At 46.5% G+C, this 17,706-nt stretch overlaps 1 protein-coding gene across 2 annotated transcripts in view; it reads left to right on the plus strand.

Moving 5' to 3' along the window:
• reep3b (receptor accessory protein 3b) overlaps nt 1–14,790 on the plus strand; it is a gene marked incomplete at its 5' end in the record, with an annotated part of 29,678 nt that extends 14,888 nt beyond the window's left edge. Inside the window, 6 exon segments of one of the 2 annotated variants that reach the window (XM_062526192.1) lie at nt 417–537; nt 1,140–1,253; nt 3,885–4,011; nt 4,268–4,312; nt 12,766–12,911; nt 13,104–14,790. In XM_062526192.1, the coding sequence (XP_062382176.1) occupies nt 417–537; nt 1,140–1,253; nt 3,885–4,011; nt 4,268–4,312; nt 12,766–12,911; nt 13,104–13,172 (622 nt within the window). 2 annotated transcript variants of the gene reach the window in all.
• Nucleotides 14,791–17,706: the final 2,916 nt, after the last annotated feature.

The raw sequence follows: 17,706 nt of genomic DNA on the forward strand, positions 1-17,706 counted from the left end.
CTCTCTCTCTCTCTACCTCCTTTCCTCTCTCCATCTGTCCCACTCTTTTCTTCCTCTCTCTGCTGTTTCCCTCCATATCTACCTTCCTTTCTCTCTACCCTGTTTCTTCTGTCTCTCTCCCCTCTCTGTCTCTCTGTCTCTCTTGCTCTCCGTCTCATCACTCTCTCTGTCTATCGGTCTCCTTCCCACTCTCTCGTTCTTTCTTTCTTTCTCTCTTTCTTTCTTTCTTTTTTTCTTTCTTTCTCCCTCCCACTCTCTCTCTCTCCCTCTCCCTCTCCCTCTCCCTCCCTCTCTCTCTCCCTCTCCCTCCCTCTCTCTCTCTCTCTCTCTTTCTCTCTCTCTCTCTCTCCCTCCCTCCCTCCCTCCCTCTCTCCCTCTCCCTCCCTCTCTCCCTCCCTCTCTCTCTCTCTCTCCAGGTTTCCTCTGTACTATGAGCTGAAGATTGCCTTTGTGATCTGGCTGCTGTCCCCGTACACCAGAGGGGCCAGTCTCATCTACAGGAAGGTCCTCCACCCCATGCTCTCCTCCAAAGAAAGGGTACCGCTCCCCCGACACTGTACATATGCACACACACACACACACACACACACACACACACACACACACACACACACACACCCTTGACATACTATCGTCTACTCACACAAACCACACACACACACACACACACACACACACACACACACACACACACACACTACTGTACATTCGTCCTCGTATACACTCACTACGATCACACGCATACTATTCACCCACGTACAGTCACTACTAACACACACACACATTATTCACCCACGTATACACACTGCAAATACACACACACTCTTGCACTCACACACATTTACACTCCTGCTACTTCTACAAATAGAAGTTTCACTGATGTGGTTCTCATATGTATACTATTGATATACAACAAGTCTGGCAGCGTCAGAAGGAAACCAAACATTATGTATTGTTATTGTTTGTGTACAATTGTACAAATATTCTGTTCTTTCTCTCTTTCTTTTCCCCTCCTCTGTCACTCTTTCTTTCTCTCTCTCTCTCTCTCTCTCTCTCTCTCTCTCTCTCTCTCTCTCTCTCTCTCTCTCTCTCTCTCTCTCTCTCTCTCTCTCTCTCTGAACAACTGTTGTCTCCATAAGGAAATCGATGACTACATTGTCCAGGCAAAGGAGCGCAGCTACGAGACCATGGTGAACTTCGGCAAGCAGGGCCTAAGTATAGCCGCCACAGCAGCTGTGTCCGCAGCTGTCAAGGCAAGTGTGTGTGTGTGTGTGTGTGTGTGTGTGTGTGGACAAGAGTGTGAGAGTGAGAAAGTGTGAGTCTATATTTGAGAGTGTGTATGTGTGTATATTTGAGAAGAGAAACAGTCTGCCTGTGTTGTTCTCTAGTTCACAGACACACACACACACACACACACACACACACGGTGGATGTATATTCCACACAGTCTATGAAATCTGTTTTTCTCGTGCGCAGGCTAAAGAAAGCGTGGGAAGCAAAACCTTGTGAGTGGGAGATTAGGAGACTGAGAAAATGTGTGTGTGAGTGTGTGTGAGCGTCAGGACTAAACTGAGATAGTGTGTGAAAATGAATAAGAACTTGGTTATGTTTGTGTGCAAATGTTACGTGTGTGTGATTTTTTTAAGAAATGGTCCCTTGCACATGCACTTGTGGTCTCATTCCCTGTAACACACACCTAAACGGCATGCGTTTGGTCCCGAGTGGTTCTGAATGGTTCCGAGGGGTTCCGAGGGGTTCTGACGCTTCAAACGGCTGCTGGGGGTCCAGGCTCGGGGGTTCTCTGTCCTCGCTGATGCTGACGGGTGCCATGTGGAGGGGGCACGACTGGCGTGGGGTGGCGAGGGGGGGGGGGTGGGGGGGAGGGGCAACGTGCCAGCTGCTCTTACGCAGGCACCATTGAGACGCTGGGTGTGCCCCCCCCAAATGCCAACTCAGCTCCGCCGCAAACTCACACTGTTTTTTACACACACACACACACACACACACACACACACACACACACACACACACACGTGGAGTGAGCGCAATCAAAGCGCTATCGTAATCAGCCACAGCAGTGGTGAGTGCCTCTGCTTCTCATTCAGCTCGCCAAGACACACCAGCAGCACCCCCTCTTTAGCCCCCTCTTTATTCCTCCCTCTCTCTCTCTCTCCCTCTCTCCCTCCCTCTCTCTCTTGCAATGTCTCGCTCTCTCTCTCTTGCACTCTCTCCCCTCTTTCTCTCTCTCTCTCTCTCTCTCCCTCCCTCTCTCTCTCTTGCACGGTCTCTCTCTCTCTCACTCCACCCCTGGGCTGAACCGCAATTTATTCTCTCTCTCTTTCCTGTTCCAGAGGGGCCAACTCATACAAACATACTCTGTCAGTCGATCTATGTCTCTCACTCACACACACACACACACACACACACACACACACACACACACACTCCAGTTTGCTCTGCATGAGAAGCAGATGAAGTGTAGGGTTGGGGTGTAGGGTTGAGGGAGCCCCTCTCTGCTCTTTTTTTCCCTCCATTTCTCCATTTCTCCCTTTCTCCATTTCTCCCTTTTTCCCGTCTGTCTGGTTTCTCTAATGTAGAGCCAGCTCACTTGGGGGAGAAAAAAAAGGAGGGAGGGGGGGGGAATAAAAGCTCCATTAGAATCCCGGGTCTCCATTAGAACCGCGGGTCTCCATTAGAACAACCATTGATGAGTTTTCAAAGGGCTGTGTCTGCGTTCCTCCCTTCGTTTGCTGTTCTCTCTCTTCTTCTCCTCCGCTGTGTACCGCCCTGTGTTCCCCCTCTCCTGCTACGCTGTTGTTCTTGTGTGCTAACACTGCTCTCCTTGCCCTTCTTTTATCTTTCTCTATTTCTTTCACTTTCTTTCTCTCTTTCTACAATTCTTTCTCTCTTTCTCCATATCTGTCCATTTCTCTCTCACTCTGTCTTTCTCTTTCTTCCACTTTCTCTCTCTTCCTCTTTCTTTCTTTCTTTCTTTATTTCTTTCTTTCACTTTCTTTCTCTCTTTCTGTCTTTCTCTCTCTCCCTTTCCATCTCTCCCTCCATCTCTCTCACTATCTCTCCCTCCATCTCTCTCTCTCTCTCTCTCTCTCTCTGTGCCACTGACAGTACTGTCCTCTAGGTGCACTGCACTGCTGCAGTCTAAATGCAGGTAACCACAAAGAGACCTGTTGCATGCTGTGGGAACTATTGTATATGTGCATGCACACGTGTACACACACACACACACACACACACACACACACACACACACACACACACACACACCCCTATCTACCTCACCCAAGCACGCTATCCTCTTCTTACAACTCTCTTCTCACTCAGCACTTCCCTGCCGCACACACACACACACAGACACACACACACACACAAACACACACACACGCAGAATGTTTAATCTGTTAGATCATATCGAGAGACACACGTGCCCTCTGCTCAATACAAAGGTATGGTTTTCCTGTGGTAGTGAAGCCACTCTCACACATGTGCACACCCATGTCTTTCTGTGTTTGTCACACACATGCATCTACAGCCGTTGAAGTGTGTGTGCATGTGTGTGTTCATCAGCATGGAAATGACACCTCTGTTGCATGCAGATAGTGGTCTCTGACCATTGAAAAGAGTGTGTGTGTGTGAGAGAGAGAGAGAGAGTGTGAGTGAGTGAGCTGAGGTAATGCAAGCAGATAGATGGTGAGTGTGTGTGTGTGTGTGTGTGTGTGTGTGTGTGTGTGTGTGTGTGTGTGTGTGTGTGTGTGTGTGTGTGTGTGTGGCAGGGAAGTGTTGAGTAAGAGTGTTCTGGGTTGTGTGTTTGTGTGAGTACAGTAGGCACAAGCACTAACTGTGTGTGTGTGTGTGTGTGTTTCCAGGGCCAGGGAGCCATCACTGAGAAGCTGCGTAGCTTCAGCATGCACGACCTGTCTCAGATCTCCCAGGGAGACCAGCCAGACGGCCAGTTCGCCAACCGCCGAGGACTCACCCAGCAAGACGGAGAAGGTACACACACACACACACACACACACAGGCTCAGAGGCTCATACACACAAAGACACACACACACACACACACATGCACACACACACACACACACACACACACACACAGGCACATTCCCACTAACTTACTGGACTCAATCACAGCCTCACTGTGCTGTAAACACACACACACACACACACACACACGTGAAAGAGAACACTCCTACTGAAAGCTGCTGTGCGATTCTCATCATGTGGAATGGCTCGTCCCTGTACAGGTCCTCGCTCCAAAGGCCCCCTCACACGCAGCCAGAGCACCCCAGGTCTGTTAGGCCTCCCGCTTGGGTGTGTGTGTGTGTGTGTGTGTGTGTGTGTGTGTGTTTGTATGTTCCTAGATGTGTGTGAGTGTAGGGGTAGGTGGGTTTGTAACTATAGTATATGTGTGTGTGTGTGTGTGTGTGCTTGTATGTTCCTAGGTGTATGTGTGTGTGTGTGTGTGTGTGTGTGTGTGTGTGTGTGTAGGTGGGTTTGCAGCTGTAGTGTGTGTGTGTGTGTGTGTGTGTAGGGGTAGGTGGGTTTGTAGCTGTAGTGTGTGTGTGTGTGTGTGTGTGTGTGTGTGTGTGTGTGTGTGTGTGTGTGTGTGTGTGTGTGTGTGTGTGTGTGTGTGTGTGTGTGTGTGTGTGTGTGTGTGTGTGTGTGTGTGTGTGTGTGTGTGTGTGTGTGTGTGTGTGTGTGTGTGTGTGTGTGTGTGTGTGTGTGTGTGTGTGTGTGTGTGTGTGTGCGTGCGTGCGTGCTTGTCCCTTGGGTGTTCACCCCTCACTCACACCTATTAATGTGATGATCTGCGCACTGTAGTGGTGTAGTTAGCGTGACACACTGCTTACTCTCCATTAACCTGACGCCGCCGCACCGTCCAGTTATCCATGAGCAACGCTGACCTTTGACCTCTGCTGCCCGGGAACACAAGACAGCATCTTAGTGAAGCTGAACTGGTTTTAAGGCTAGTTCTCAGATTAGCGACATTGCTAAACACCTTGTTTTGCTGTGCAAGTGTGTGTTTTTGTGTTGACAGAAGCGCATGTTTAACTGGACGTCTGCATGTATAGCTGTGTGTAGTAGATGTGTAGAAATGATTGTGTGTGTGTGTGTGTGTAGCAGTCCCATTCTGCCCGGTAGTAGTGACTTGTAGTACTGTGTGTCTTGTGTGTGGAATCACTGTGAGAACATTGAGAATGGCATTACAAAGCGTCCATTCTCACTTTACTCCTGTCATCTTTGTGTGTGTGTGTGTGATGAAAGATAGTTTGCAGTTACACACACACACACACACACACACTCACACACACATACATTTAGGAAAGTCACACCAGGAAATCCTCCCTCCCTCTCCCTCCCTCTCTTTCTTTCTTTTTCTTTCTTTCTGTCTCTTTTCTTTCCCTCTCTCCCCTTCTCTCTCTCTCTCTCTCCGCATTAGATCTGAGCTCACGTTTGTACAGAGCCATCAGGAGAACAGAAGCGACAGGGACAAAAAAAAACGGAGATAGAGAGGAAGAGAAAGGAGAGAGGAAGAGAGAAAAAGAAGAAGAGAGAGAAAGCAGCAGACTGAGAGAGGGAGGAAAGACAGAGAGAGAGAGAGAGAGAGAGAGAGAGGGTGGGAGGAAGAAAGGGAGGGATGGAGGGATGATTGTGGCGGAGGAGTGGAGAACAGAGCCCCATCTCGTGTAGTCTGCAGCAGGCTGAGGCGGCCTGATCCGCATACGTAATGAGGCGGCCTGATCCGCATACGTAATGAGGCGGCCTGATCCGCATACGTAATGAGGCCGGGGCTGGCTATGCAAATGCTGCGCGCCGCTTGAAATTCCGCCGGCATTCCAGGTCATCCTCCGCCCGACTGCTCCGCTCCGCAACGCTCCGACGTAACGCTCCCGCCGCTGTGGCCGTCATAAAGAGCCAGCGCTCGCAAATGTCAGAGCCGCAAACACACCGCGCCGGGAAGGTCGTCTGCTGAGCCTGGGAAATGTTAATGGCGTGTGTGTGTGTGTGTGTGTGCGTGTGTGGGGGGGGGGGTAGTCGGATGGAGACGAGTTCATTTGGCTAAATAGAGGAGAAAATAAAAAAAAGGCCCCTGCCACAAAGAGGAATGATTAAAATGGCCTCGTCGTTAAGTCACAGGAGTCGTTTGAAATGGGTTTCTCTTGTCCTCTACTGTGTGGCTCTATCGCTCTTACACTCTCTCTCTCTCTCTCCCTCCCTCTATCCCTCTCTCTCTCTCAACTCTCTCATTGCTCCCCTCTTTCTGTCTAGATGGCATTTTCTTTGTCTTGTTCTCTCTCCCTCTCTCTCTCTCCCTCTCTCTCCCTCTCTCTCTCTCCCTCTCTCTCTCTCTCTCTCTCTCTCTCTCTCTCTCTCTGGGTCATTTAAGGCAGTGCTTTGCATGACTGTGTTTTATGGCCCCTGTCTTGCCTGAGCTCGGAGAAAGCACTGTTTTATTTGCACTCGCTCTTTCGCTCTCCCTGTCCTCTCTCTCTCTCTCTCTCTCTCTCCCTCCTCTCTCTCTCCCTCCATCTCTCTCTTTCTCTCTCTCTCTTCCTTTCTCTCTCTCTCTTCCTTTCTCCCTCCTGTTTGCTCTCTCTCTCACGCTCTGTAATGCCACTGTAAGTCCTCCAGTATGTGGCCTTGTATTAAGGGCTCATGTTCAGACCTATGCGCATTTGCAGGCTCCCATTTACTGGTTAGTGGTTATCTACCTGCACACACACACACACACACACACACACACACACACACACACACACACACACACACACACATACGTAATTTATATACATTACATATGTGTTGGTATCCATATTTTATACCCACATGCCAATACTCATACAGAAGCAAGCTCACACACACACACACACACACACACACACACACACACACATCATTTATATACGTATGTGTTGGTATCCATTGTATATCCACATGCCAATACTGATGCAGAAGCAGAAGCTCTCTCTCACACACAGACGTAATGTATTTACATTGCATATGTGTTTGCTTCTCAATCAGTATTGGACTGGAGATATACAATATAGATGCAAACAAACACACACACACACACACACACTCTCTCACTCACACACACACACACACACACACACACACACACTCTCACACACACACACACACACACACACACACAGATGCAAACGTTAACCTGCACCCATCTGCGTGCTCACTCAATAGGGCAGTTGTTCTCCCGCGGCTGCTGGGGAACCGATTGAGCAGCTCCACGTCGCGGCGCTAAAGATCCAGTGGAGTGATCTAATCAGTACGATTCTCACGCTCAGCATCAAAGCTTCAAGCGTGTGTGTGTGTGTGTGTGTGTGTGTGTGTGTGTGTGTGTGTGTGTGTGTGTGTGTGTGCGCGCGCGCCCGCACGCGTGTGTGAGAGACACAGAAAGAGTGTGTGTTTCTGCGTTGGCATGCTCTTATGATCCCTGGGGAGGACTCTCTGGTTGACGCCCCCCCCCATATAAGAGTAAAAACTAGTGGAGGACTCATTAATCATGGTGTGGTGTTGTACACCCGTTAACTCCCACAGGGCCGTGGTGATCTCCAGATACACTGGAGTGCAGTGCAGTGATGAGCAGTAGCAGCTAGGCTAGGCTAGCAGAGCAGAGCAGACCACAGGAGAGGACAAAGGAAATGCTCATCAGGAAAAACACGCCGCATTCCTGCTGCAGCAGCTCCCCCTGCTGGACAGAGTGGGGAACTGCGTCATTCTCACGCATATCCCCCCTTATCAAAGAGTCTTGCTCCTCTGCTCCTTGGTAATACTTGGCCATTATTGCAACTGCGTGTAGTGATCACCAAAATCATAGAGGAGACTATTGTCTTGCGGTGTTCATTTCTATAATCCCAAAAAGATTTTCTTTGACATTTATTTTGACATAACGACACAGAAAAACATAATGAATTGCATCCACACATCTTTATGGACTATATGCAATATTCTGATTTGGATTATCTGTTCCATTCTACTGAAGCTCAAGTTCTGTTGTGTGTTGTCATGGTCACTAGGGCTTTGACTTTTGGCCAAAAATCATATTCGAAGTTCGTTTGTTTATTAATATCAAACTTCGAATGTAATCGAACACAGCCCCTCCACTCCGTGCACACCGCACACCGCATCTGTCTCCATGAAAACAAGACCCCTTGAAGCTTGATTGCACCGACATAACGCTGCTCGGGTGGAGGCACTATACAACTTTACCAAACAGTATTTAAGTAGGCTAGCCTAAACTCAGTCTCCATGGCCCCCTTTCTCTCGTCCTCCCTCGTGCGCACTCAATGGACACCCGTCCCTCGACATGCATCCTAAACATTCACAATCGTGAAAGCAATGACGCATAGAAGACAACAAGCTAAATTATCCGGTTAGCATGATTAGTATGCTGCACAGATTAAAACTCTTGCATTCAAGTTGACTGACCATCTCAATACCAATGTCTTCCAACTCTAAGACTTAAAAGGGCCTGTCCCAATGAGGAAGTTACTATTAGCTTACCTTGAAACTTACACACACGTGGGGAAACTGAATAGGCTAGTCAAAAACCACTCGCAAACATCACCTACAGGAGCCCAGATGACTAGCCTTGCTAATGAGCTCATGATTCACGACTTTACCAGATGTGAGAAAGCTGCTGAATCTGAAAACAACGTTTGCATGCAAACTAGAGGTGGGCATAGATTAATTTTGTTAATCTAGATTAATCTCACTGTAATCTTGAAATTAATCTAGATTAATCTAGATTAATTTTAGGTGCACCAGCGCAAAATTTAGGTGCACCCACATTTTTCATTGCATCGCCTTTAACGCTAAAAGGTCACCTTTTTATTGCTGTCCTTTCATATAATGATTTTTTAAAAACAAAAAGTCTAGAAAAAGCTTGAAACACAATAAAATATTTTTTTTTCTTTACAAAATTATTTATATAAGCCTATTCTACATACTGAAATGTCTGATATTCATGACAGCACACTTTATGCAGATTGCAGCCTAATATTCATATTACAACTCTGCCTCTTTAATTCAGCTGTCTGCTTGAAACCTCAAAATGTAAACAAAGTAGCATAGTTGGCTAGTTTATCATAGTTTACTAGTTGGACTGTTCAGTTTCCCCACGTGTGTTTACTGTAAGTTTCAATGTGGGCTAATACTTTTTCTCCTTTCGAGTTTTGGAGGAAAACATTGGTATTGAGATTATCATCCAACTCATCAACTTTCTGCAGCAATGATGCTAACCGGAATTTATATTAATTTAGCTAACGTCTTCTATATGCATCATTGCTTTCACGATAGTGAATGTTTTATTTGGATTAAATGTTCATGTCGAGGGGCGGGTCGCGACTCGCGAGTGTCCATTGAGCGCGCACGGTAGAGTGAGGGAGAGGGAGAGGGAGAGCAAGAGAAAGCGGGCCAAGGAGAGAGGGGTTACTTCTATTAGGAATGAGCGATCAGGTGCCGATTCGGGAGGGGTCTGAGCTTATCGTCCATGTTGGGAGGATGTATTACTGTTTGGTTGCACGCATAGTCTACAATGACAACTTGTGAAAGAAAGCAGCCGAGCAGCGTCAGGTGCACCAGTGCGACCTAGACTTTTTTCAGGCGCACTCTTAAACATTGGCGTTCGCGCTAAGATATCAAGGTGAAAGTGATCAGCTTGCGTGGTATAGACCCAGCTCCCAGCCCAACTTTGAGAATAGATTAACGCCGATATTTTTTTTATCGCCCGATAAGAGTTGCACGATAACGCAGCACGTTAACGCCGATAACGGCCCACCACTAATGCAAACACATGTAGGCTACAAAAAAATAATGCTCATAACAGGTTCGAATATTAAGAGCTGCCTAAAATTCGTTCGAATATCATATATTTTTCAAAAATTCGAATTATATTCGAATAACGAAGTTCGTAGTCAAAGCCCTAATGGTCACGGTGAGTGTCCGTTTATTCATGTCCCAAGTTGCCATGGAAATCAGTTGATGTCCTATAATATGACACCTGGAGACGTCCGGTCTCTAAGGTTTTGATTGGTCTGTAGGGAGACTGTGGCACCATAGGCTTCTCTGGGATTGGCTAATAGTGGGGTGAGAATTTGGGGACCCCCCCTTCTCTCCCAGGCACCAACTTTTCCGTGTGTGTGTGTGTGTGTGTGTGTGTGTGTGTGTGTGTGTGTGTGTGTGTGTGTGTGTGTGTGTGTGTGTGTGTGTGTGTGTGTGTGTGTGTGTGTGTGTGTGTGTGTGTGTGTGTGTGTGTGTGTGTGTGTGTGTGTGTGTGTGTGTGTGTGTGTGTGTGTGTGTGTGTGTGTGTGTGTGTGTGTGTGTGTGTGTGGAAGGAAGGCAGAGCTTGGTAGTGCCAGGAGTGGACTGCCACGGAGCCCGAGGGAGGCAGCATGTGACGGCTCTGGCCTTTGATGAACACTAGAGAGTGCTCACAGAGAAAAGACCCAAAAAAGAGGCAGCACAAGAGAGAGTGAAGGGGGAGAGGGAGGAAGAGGTGGTGTGTGTGTGTGTGGGGGGGTGATATAGCCCCAGTCCTCCACAAAGAAATCGGCTTTCGGAGCCAAATGTCTCTCTGAGTTACGCAGTAGATGTTTTCACTTGAGTTACACTTCCAAAACTCACCATATAGGTGACTGCAAATGTTGAGGCTTGTGTTTGATTCCCGTGCGTGCGTGCGTGCGTGCGTGCGTGCGTGCGTCTGTCTGTCTGTCTGTCTGTCGCTGCATGTCCAGTCTGGATCTGTAGGTGACTGCACATGATGAGCTGTGTGTCTCTGTGTGCGCTCCCGTATGTGTGCTAGCAGGGCACTGTGTGTATAGTGCAGCCCCACGGCAGCTGTGGGCTGTGCCATCATGGCATCTGCCCGCTGTGGTGTGAGACGGGCGAGGCCACGGCAGCGCGTGGGACCCACCGTACTGTAGCTCTGCCCGCTCTCCTGAGCGCCCACTGAGAGGGCAGCCATGGCTACGGCTTTCAGCCCACTAGACACGTACGTGGCGCGACGTGATAAGAAAAAAAACGAGAACTCCGTTGTTTTAAACGGAGCAAAGCCCACTAGAAACGTCTGCCACGCGGCAGCCGCGCAGGGTTAGAAAACTGTTCTAGAATCCTGCGCGTCAAGTCCACAACGCTGAACGCCGTGTCCGGTGGGCGCTGGCCGTTAAGGGGAGCGTTGGCTGGCACGGCACGGCACGGCACGGCACGGCACGGCACGGTACTGCTATAAGTAGAAGCAGGTGGGCATTTGCGTGCCATAAATCAAACCCGTCATCTTGGTGTTTTCATAAGCTGTTTAGTCTACCAGAGTGAAACTACAGCAACACATTGGAGGCCGCTGTGGCGCCACAGGCTACAGCGTCCATACCATGAACGGGTCCTAGTGCCCACGGGGACCCAGGTTCGAGTCCGACCTGCGGTCATGTCCCGGTCCCACCCCATCTCATCTCACCCGCATCTCTCTCTCTCCCACTCACTTCCTGTCTGTCTTCACTGTCCTGTCCAAATAAAGGCAAAAAACACCCCCCCCCCCCAAAAAAAGAAAGAAACTACAGCAACACACGTTCTTACATATTCCTGTGATGTGAACAGAAATGGGACTTGTTTCTGTACAGAAGTTGTAGTACTGATACTTAAACACTGCACGCTCTATTCGGAAATAATCTAATTTCTCCGTTGATGCTGTTCATACTTTGCACGTGACAAATTATACAACTACTGGCTGGCGGGCTAGAACGTCATTCTCAGGCAACGAAACCCAGTAAACTAATCAAGGATCTGGCCAGGACGTTACCAGTTTTACTATACCAATGTCGGTGTTTTGAGGTGAAAACAACATGCCAAATGGTTGTTGTGCGATTAGATAAGCCACGACTTGTCAAGCGGTCATTGGCTGACAGCGTTTCTTGCCCGCCAGGTATCCATGGTAGTCACGTGACTGCAAAGTATGAATGCTTCAGGTAAGATGCTAACTGTTTCATGAGCTCAGTAGCGAATAGCTCTGCCCAACTATCAAGAGCGGAATCTAATCTAATCTCGTGGAATATCTCGTAATGTGTATTGGTGTGACGGAATAGTGACGGGATGAAGATTACGTTAATCTGGGGCTACGGTGTTCTAACCCAATTTTATATATACACAGACTACTGAACCATGTCCTGGCTAAACCATTCTGTCTGCGTGTGTTATTGTAATTGATTGATTTATGATCAAAATGATTGATCGAATTGACCATATTCTGGCAGAGGAATGACACTTTTGGATTGGCAGATGCAGGCTGATACACACTTGGTCTGCCACAATTAGAAATACAAATTTAACCAGATTACATGACCAAATCTGGTTACAATGGGACACAGTCCTGATCATGTAATCTAGTTACAATAGGACACAGTCTTGAGTGTGTCTGGGTCATGCACTCTCAATGAAACCATAAAATACTCCAGTCACATCCGTATGCGATGAGACGATAACTTCACTTGACTAGAATCTGGTTCAGTAGCCACTGCCTCAGTGAAGGTGATGTTCGTGTAGGCATCCAGTATCTGTGTGTAGAATAGACCATTGCTTTGCGGTGTTCATGGTGTAAAATCAGTGTGTAGATGCACAAATGGTTGACCAAAAGGTGTGGTTGTGTAGATGGATAATGTAATGATTTGTGTGTGTGTGTGTGTGTGTGTGTGTGTGTGTGTGTGTGTGTGTGTGTGTGTGTGTCCGTCCTCAGGAGACTATTACGAGTACGAGCAGGAAGACCGTACGGACGACGATGATGAGCAGGAGCCGGTGTTCTCCGAGGACGAGGCAGTGACACACAAAGGCGTCAGGAGATCCCAAAGCGTCAAGATCACACGCTCCAGGTTACGCAAGGACGTAAGTGGAAAAAAGCACACACACACACACACACACACACACACACACACACATTGCTCACTCACTACTGTATGATGGCTGTGTATTTAATTAAATACATACCACATTTATGAGCATCTTCATAAATTACTTTACTAACCACATCTTTATCTCTCTCCCTTTGTGTGTGTGTGTGTGTGTGTGTGTGTGTAGGCTCGCTATGCCTCCCTGCGAATCAAAACCAAGAAAAGACCTGCACTGAACACCAACTATGCACCATAGGTGCACCCCAGAGCAAAACTACTGATCTGGAGAGGCATTGTCTTCTGTGTGTCTGTGTCTGTCTGTCTATGTCTGTGTGTGTGTGTGTGTGTGTGCGTGCGCGTACATGCACATACACATATGGAAGAGTGTGTGTCTGTGTACACGCACATACACATGTGTAAGCATATGCAAGAGTCTGTGTCTGTCTGTGTGTGTGCGTGCGCGTACATGCACATACACATATGGAAGAGTGTGTGTCTGTGTACATGCACATACACATGTGTAAGCATATGCAAGAGTCTGTGTGTGTGTGTGTGTGTGCGCGTGCACGTACATGCACATACACATATGGAAGAGTGTGTGTCTGTGTACATGCACATACTGTACACAGATACACATACACATGTGTAAGCATATGCAAGAGTCTGTGTGTGTGTGTACAGTACATGCACATACACGTGAAAGCATATGCAAGAGTGAGTGTGTGTGTGTGTGTGTGTGTGTCTATGTATCCTCATAGAAACCCATGTCAGTGTTTGAGTGTAGTCCTCTGCTCTGTGTGTAGAAGTTCTTTATCGGGTGGCGGGCTCCTCTCCTCTCCTCTCCTCTCCTCTCCACACTGACAGATAAGCCCCTCCCTGTCGTTGCAATACATAGTGTGGCTATTTATTATGACTTTCTTTTTTATCATCATCAATGAAACATGTATCATGTGTTCAGACAGAGGATATCACGGGCAGAGATTTTAATGGAGGTATTTTAATTTGTAAGTCTTTTTTTTTTTTTAGTAGACTTTTGTTTAGAGTGTGTGTTTTTTTTTTTGTTTTTTTTTTCCCTCTTCGATTTTGAAATAAATCATGCTTCATGTCTGTTTCCTGAATTGGAAGGATTCAAGGTACGATTGTCTTTTTCTCAGTAGTGCAGTATTTTTGAAACGTTTTTTTTTGGTCATTCTATGGATGTGGGTCAGTTTTATATGTTTTGCTGTCTATGTAATATGCTGCCTTGCAGACTATATGTTTTTCAAGGAAATGTTTTAGAGACAATCTTAAAATAAATACGTTCTTCTAGTCTCGCTGGTGCACTTGAAAGAGAACCTTCTACCAGCTGACCAAAAGTGTCCCTTAACTGCCCCCTACCTACGCAGAAACACCAAGGAGTAAAAAAAAAGGGAACTACATTTTTAATTGTGTGTGTTTGTGTGAATGTATTACATACTGGCTAGTCCAGAATCCAAGATGCTGTTTTTGGGGGGGAAATAGTTCAAAACTAACTTAAAAAAAACTCTTTTGCACATTGTGAAGAAGTCATGGTTACCTCCCTCTTCATCTCATCGAAGCTGGCAGGCGTTGTCCTTAGAAGGCTCTCTTTTGCTCTCTACACCAAAGTCTCTTGCGCTCTCTCTTTCTCTCGCGCTCTCTCGCTCTCTCATTCTCTCACTTCTGCTCTTTTCTTTCACTCTCTCTCTCTCTTGTTCTCTCATTCTCTCACTTTCGCTCTCGCTCTTTTTAAACCAGATGCTCAGGCACCAGCAGCCATGAGACACATGTGATTGGGTGGGTGTACAGTATATTTTGCATTCTTTGTACAGGAATTGCTTACGTGTGATTTTGAATAAAGTTTGAGAGAAGTATTAGCCCAGTGTCTGATCTTTTTCCATGATGAACCCGAACGGACCACGTACAGTATATGATGATGTTGCATCATTTTTATTTTATTTTATTTTATTTCATCTTTAAAGTATGAATGATCACCCTCTATTAAAAAGTAGTCAGAAATCGTACACGTTTTTAAGCTTATAAAATGTTTGGCCACGTTCAGCAGTCTGGCCACGTTCAGCAGTCATCTCCTCACGACTGCTAAGTGCCCATTCCGCGAGTACACTGGAAAAACAATCCTGGTCTCCATGGGCAACCCAAGCTCTGGTGTGTTTCGTTTGGTTCCTTTATTCAAATACAATGTACGTTGTTTTCCAGACCCTGTTGTTTTCCAATCTGGCTCACTTGGTGTAAGTTGAATAGGTAGCATAGTGGTTAAGGGCACAATGGCCCTTAACATAATTACAGTCATGGCTGAAATTGTTGGCACCCATGCTAAGGTTTACTTAAAAGAGGAATATGAAATAATCTTTTGGAAATTGATTTTAATGGCTTAAGTAATAAAATGAGGAAATCCTTTGTGAATGAATAATGTATCATAAATAAATAAATGTTCTTCCCATAATACTGGGGTCAAAAATATTGGCACCCCTACTGTATGTAACACTATGGGAATTTAACACAGGGTTAACATAGGGGCAGGCAGTTTTTTATTTTTAAAGGTAACTTATTTCATGGATCCAGGAATCAGGATCCTATGCATTCTGATAAAGTTCCCTTGGTCTTTAGAACTAAAATTGCCCCACATCATCACACACCCCTCACCATACCTAGAGATTGCCATGGTGTTTTGTACAGTTAGCCTATTAGCCTGTTTGATGCTCATTGAGCTCAATACAAATAAACCAGCTAATAGGTTAATTGACTATAGGATGGGTGCCAACAATTTCCCTCATGGCTGTATATATTGTGTTATTATTATTATTGTATTATTGATATCATTGTGTTATTATTATATTGTAACATAAATAGTAGGCCTACTGAGAGGGGTCTCATAGAACATGCGTGGGTGCAGTTGGGTTCGTTTTTCCTGGAATCTAGTTGGCACTGCTTCTGGAAAGCGAGAGAAAGTGTTCTGTTGTCCTGCCTAGAAAGCATTTCCATCAGTCAGCTGGGTTTTTTTTTTTTTTTCTGTCTTTCTTTCCCCTGGCAGTCATCTGAAACACATCTGTCCCGGGGGTGGATGTGTCACTCACGTCCCAGCCCAATAAGTAGCCTACATCTTCTCCCTGGAACTGATGGAAGCATCTGGTTCTGTTCTTCTAGGACCGAGGCGGTTCATCATGACTGGATCCCCTCTGTGCTCCAGCAAGTTATCCCAGCCTCCGTCCATACCGCCCCCAACACGCAGTGTGTGTGTGTGTGTGTGTGTGTGTGTGTGTGCGTGCTTCGTGACTGGATCCCCTCTGTGCTCCAGCAAGTTATCCCAGCCTCCGTCCATACCACCCCCAACACGCAGTGATTGACAGATCTACTCAAGAGCTGGTAATCTGTGAGAGCACTGGATCCACTGGGCATCTGTGAAATGCCTTTTGCCAAATGCGATATGTTAGATGTCAGTCTGTATTAGACACACAAGGATCACAAAAGGATCAGAAAACTTGCCATCCCATTGACTTGTGCATGTGTGAATTGACAGAATCGTAAAGAAAGATGGGACATTAAAACAAATAATTGGACATTATAGAGGTTTGTTCCACTTATCAGTAACTCTACTTAAATATCTGGGAGTAGGCTACACATCTCTGAGGACCTGACCTGGACTACTCACATTCAAACTCAGGTTTCTCTGAGGACCTAACCTGGACTACTCACATTCAAACTCAGGTTTCTCTGAGGACCTAACCTGGACTACTCACATTCAAACTCAGGTTTCTCTGAGGACCTGACCTGGACTACTCACATTCAAACTCAGGTTAAAAAGGCCAGACAAGGCCCCAGCCGTGGCGCGACTGGCTGCACCTGCACCGCACGCCGGCGACCCGGGTTCGATTCCCGCCCCGTGGTCCTTTCCGGATCCCACCCTGACACTCTCTCCCACTCACTTCCTGTCTCTCTCTACTGTCCTATCATTAAAGGCATAAAAGCCCAAAAAATATACTTAAAAAAAAAAAAAAAAAGGCCAGACAACGAATGCACCTCCTAACTCTACTGTACATAATAATTTAAGGGGCAGCCGTGGTGTACTGGTTAGGGCTTCAGGCTTGTAACCGTAGGGTTGCCGGTTCAATCCCCGACCTGTCCACCATGGCTGAAGTGCCCTTGAGCAAGGCACCTAACCCCTCACTGCTCCCCGAGCGCTGCCCAGGCAGCTCACTGCTCTGGGTTAGTGTGTGATTCACCTCACTGTGTGTTCACTGTGTGCTGTGTGTGTTCACTAATTCGGTTAAATTGGGTTAAATGCAGAGCAACAAATTTCCCTCACAGGATCAATAAAGTTCTATTCTATTCTATTCTATTCAGATTACCCCCCAGTGATTCTAAAGTTTACACTGGGGCCATAGAGAGCATACTGAAAATGCCTGAAAGAGAGTGACAGAAGCACTCTACGCTACGGTCATATCTTTCATAAACTATTTATTCACCTCTTTTTATTATTTATTTGAATAATTCACTATTACTACTAATCTAGTGTCTTCTATATTTCTTTTTGCATATTCCTATTTTACAGAGTCATGGAGCTAACCAGCATTTGCATAACTATATTTAGTACTAGGCTATATTTCATTGATTCAAAGTAGTACTTAGGAGGGGGGGAACACAGAACAGTTAGTGGCATTTGCTTAATACAAATTTGAGATTGAGTTGTCATTCATTCATTCATTTTGTCACCAGTTATATTTTGACAAGGGATTGTTTGTCAAATTTTGCAAAACTTCGCTCACTGTGCCAAA

Source organism: Sardina pilchardus, chromosome 22 (assembly GCF_963854185.1).
Source record: "Sardina pilchardus chromosome 22, fSarPil1.1, whole genome shotgun sequence".
Taxonomy (NCBI): domain Eukaryota; kingdom Metazoa; phylum Chordata; class Actinopteri; order Clupeiformes; family Clupeidae; genus Sardina; species Sardina pilchardus.